Source organism: Haematobia irritans, chromosome 2, assembly GCF_050003625.1.
Source record: "Haematobia irritans isolate KBUSLIRL chromosome 2, ASM5000362v1, whole genome shotgun sequence".
NCBI lineage: Eukaryota > Metazoa > Arthropoda > Insecta > Diptera > Muscidae > Haematobia > Haematobia irritans.
Genome location: NC_134398.1, coordinates 97,455,581 through 97,458,793, shown reverse-complemented (window position 1 = coordinate 97,458,793; position 3,213 = coordinate 97,455,581). Strand labels below are relative to the sequence as shown.

The following is a 3,213-nucleotide window of genomic DNA, read 5'->3' as shown; positions in this document are numbered from 1 at the left end:
AACATATATTAACAATTTTTAAAAGCGATTAGCTGGTTTAAAATTTGTGCACACAGCCCTGTTTTTTTGTTGTAGACTTAAATAAATTTTTGCTACCGAAAATTTCGCTAGAGGTGCATACCGGCCTTTTCCAAAAAGAAATTGAGTCACTTGACTGCGCAATTGAGTGGAATGACTGCGCTCTGCAAATAAACAAAACCATGGTGAATTCACTTGAGATGTCTATACATTCCTTGGTCTATGGTCATATGTTGTTTACTTATCAAGCTGCATTGTGTTAAAGTTAAGTAATTTTTGAGAAATAGGTACGGGGCTGAAATAGGTTAGGGAGATAAACCTAATTCTCAAACTATTTGCCAACGGGTGTTGCTAAAATCAAAAATGGGTTGGTAAAAGCAAAATAAAATTGTATATATTGGTGCAATTTATTACGAGTTCAAAGTGGAATGATCCAAAGTATATTCCCTGCCAACATTTTTTGAATTTGACGTCTCTTCTGAGAATCCCCACCACGTCGAAAACAGTCGTATCTAAAACTCCTCGCAAAAGTGCCGTCACTATTGAGAAGTTGTACCACGCCAAGTTACTACAAAACAGTATCGCATGAGTGCAATTATTAGGTTCCTTTTTAGATAAATTTAGAACGACGCCAATAAGAGCCGCTTCATACTATTAGAAAAAGTACATTATATGATAGTTGTATTACATTTTGTGTTTAAAATCGAAAAGTCTACACGCTGGCAAAAAATTGTACCAATCGGACCACTTGTACTAAAGTACATTTAAGCCAATGATTGTCTCTAATTGGTTTTTTACATTTTCGTTCCCTAAAAAAAGTAAATATTCTTTGAGTGTAGTTTGCAGAAAATTTAAAATTCTATTGACGACAAAACGTCATAATTGTATTTGTGAAATAAAAATTTAGAATCATCTACATTGATTTGTCGTTGTGTTTTCACCATGAATACCATTAAATTTAGACAGCTCATCGATATGGCTATAGGTTCCCCTGAACCGGGACATGTCAATTTCTATGCATTGCACTGCATACTGAGTCATTTTGGTCAAAAGCTAAATATTCTTGACGACAACATAGGTCATTCCAGTTACGAACCTACAATTTTGTCCACTATGTCTGAGAATGCTTTCCAGCGTAAGGATATTAGTTTAACTTTCGTTGAGATGTAGAGGCTAATCTATTTGCTTCTTCTTTCGTTTAGAAGACTTTCGCAAATGTGATTGTAGAATTCGAATGGAAGGTGGTTCGGATCCCAATGAGGAGACGGATAACCAAGTGGAACTAGAACACGAAACATTACACGTTGATTCAATTGAACATTTGGTTCATCCTTTGGCGGAAACTGATCGTGATATCCTAAGTTCACACACTGAAGTAATTAGTAACGATAATCAACTACCAGAAATCTCAATGAATTCCCTAAATCTTAACGAAGACTTACAAGAGCGTATTTCCAAATTAGAGAAATCATTTAAAAAATTTGAGAAGGTGGATGATTTGTCCAATGGCATTGCAATAATGGGTGATCAGTTGGAATTAGTGATGAACCAGTTAATATTGTTAACGTATCGTACTCTAAGCAAACAACCCAATAGCCAAAGACTACATTCCCTTTTGAATATGACACAAAAACTTCTATCGATATGCAAGGAAAATTATGCTGTTAAGAATTCTAATCGTTTTGAAATCCCCTCAGACCCTCCGATTGACTTTGACTGGAAGTTATCGGAATTTCAATTAGGTGAGCAAACAGAACAAAGAGACTTTGCAGAGACTCACGAGGTTACATTTAAGGATAACATTACAAATGTTTCAATAAATCGCCATAGCCAATTTGAATCTGATGGTTGCTTATGCTATTCTCGTGGCAAGCTGTTGGACCAATTGATGGAACTTAAAAGTGAATTCTACATACTAACGAACAAAATCAATGAACTCGTTGAAAAAAAACTAAGTAATGAGAGAAATCAAATTTTAACAATGGTATTGGACCTACAGGAACAGGTGACAAATATGAGACTCACCATGGACACGCATAAAGAACTCAATGAGCAAGATAAGATACGTGTTAACAACAACACATTAAATATCGAACAACTTAAAAACCAGTTGGAAAATATTACTGAGGCGAAAGTGGACAGGACATCATTGGAAATCCTGCTCTCAGAAAAGGTTGACTATGACCAACTGCAGAAAAAAATATCTATTGATCAAATGCTTGAGGCACAATGCCGTATCGATAAACGGTTTAGCGAAGTATTTCATCAACTTAAAGCGAGTGAAATGAAGTTTATCAAGAGTATTGAAACATTGCGTCAGACTTTGGGATTTAATGCTGTCGAGGAAAATCTGGGCGCTTTCAAACAACAAATATATACTGAAATCCGATCTCTTCAAAAAGGTCTTCAAAAATTCGTCGAATCAACCAATGATGAGTGTGCTGCATCAGGTACTCGTATAAAAGTTTTGCAAGACTTGGCTTGTTTGTCTTGTGACACCACTTGCGTAATGAAAACAGTGGAAAAGTCGAAGGTGGCGAAATTCCCCAATTCCTATGCTTCACCTAGTTTGAGTCCACAAATTACCTTTGAAGTTGGTGCCATTCGAAAATCTGGACTAAACCGGAGCCGCCATGCTGGAGGTTTTCATACGAAAAATACGGCACGAGATCGAGTTGAAAAGATTGTTTTGAATAAAAAAGTAGCAAACTGAATGGCTAGAAACGGTTGTTTTCACTTTTTTGATTTTCTTCAATAAATTTACTTTGTACATTATTTCACTTTAGTGAAAAATATTGTTTTATTTTTATATTTTGTTTTAGTAATCTGTTCTCAGTTTCATGTATTTTGCATCTCCATTCAACACAGTGAAAAAATATATATACTGAATCCGAATCTGTTTTCGTAGTTTTGTACTAATAGCACACTTCTGCTGATCCAAATAAAATCAATTCACTCCGGCCCATCCCAGTCACAGAAAGCGCAAACCAGTCGCATAAGTACATTTGACCTTAAAAACTTTAAGCATTACAAATTAGCAGCAGTTATAGAGCAGTAGAACAAATTTTCTGATTTTGAATAAACTCATAGAGAATTAGAATCTAAGGAATGTTCCTTGTGTAATTTAAGAGAAATAGAAACTATCCAGTATTTTTTTGAAGATATCCGATCCTAAATGAATTCCGAAAAAGTGTT

General features: G+C 35.1%; 1 protein-coding gene across 2 annotated transcripts; it reads left to right on the top strand.

Annotated features, from left to right (window-relative positions):
• The first annotated feature begins 855 nt into the window (after positions 1-855).
• Positions 856-2,811, top strand: nis (no individualized sperm). 2 transcript variants are annotated; one of them, XM_075295669.1, is made up of 2 exons: positions 856-1,153; positions 1,224-2,811. In XM_075295669.1, the coding sequence occupies exons 1-2, from the start codon at positions 961-963 to the stop codon at positions 2,729-2,731; spliced, it is 1,701 nt and encodes a 566-aa protein (XP_075151784.1). In that variant the 5' UTR covers positions 856-960; the 3' UTR covers positions 2,732-2,811. The 2 variants fall into 2 exon arrangements, with proteins under 2 accessions (XP_075151784.1, XP_075151783.1); XM_075295668.1 differs by having other exon boundaries at positions 1,221-2,811.
• The last annotated feature ends 402 nt before the right edge of the window (positions 2,812-3,213 follow it).

Bases quoted from the DNA above. Each gene is read 5' to 3' on its own strand.
- nis (XM_075295668.1), top strand. From the start codon at position 961: ATGAATACCATTAAATTTAGACAGCTCATCGATATGGCTATAGGTTCC. The intron at 1,154-1,220 runs GTAAGGATATTA...TCTTTCGTTTAG, and splicing joins GTCTGAGAATGCTTTCCAGC to AAGACTTTCGCAAATGTGAT.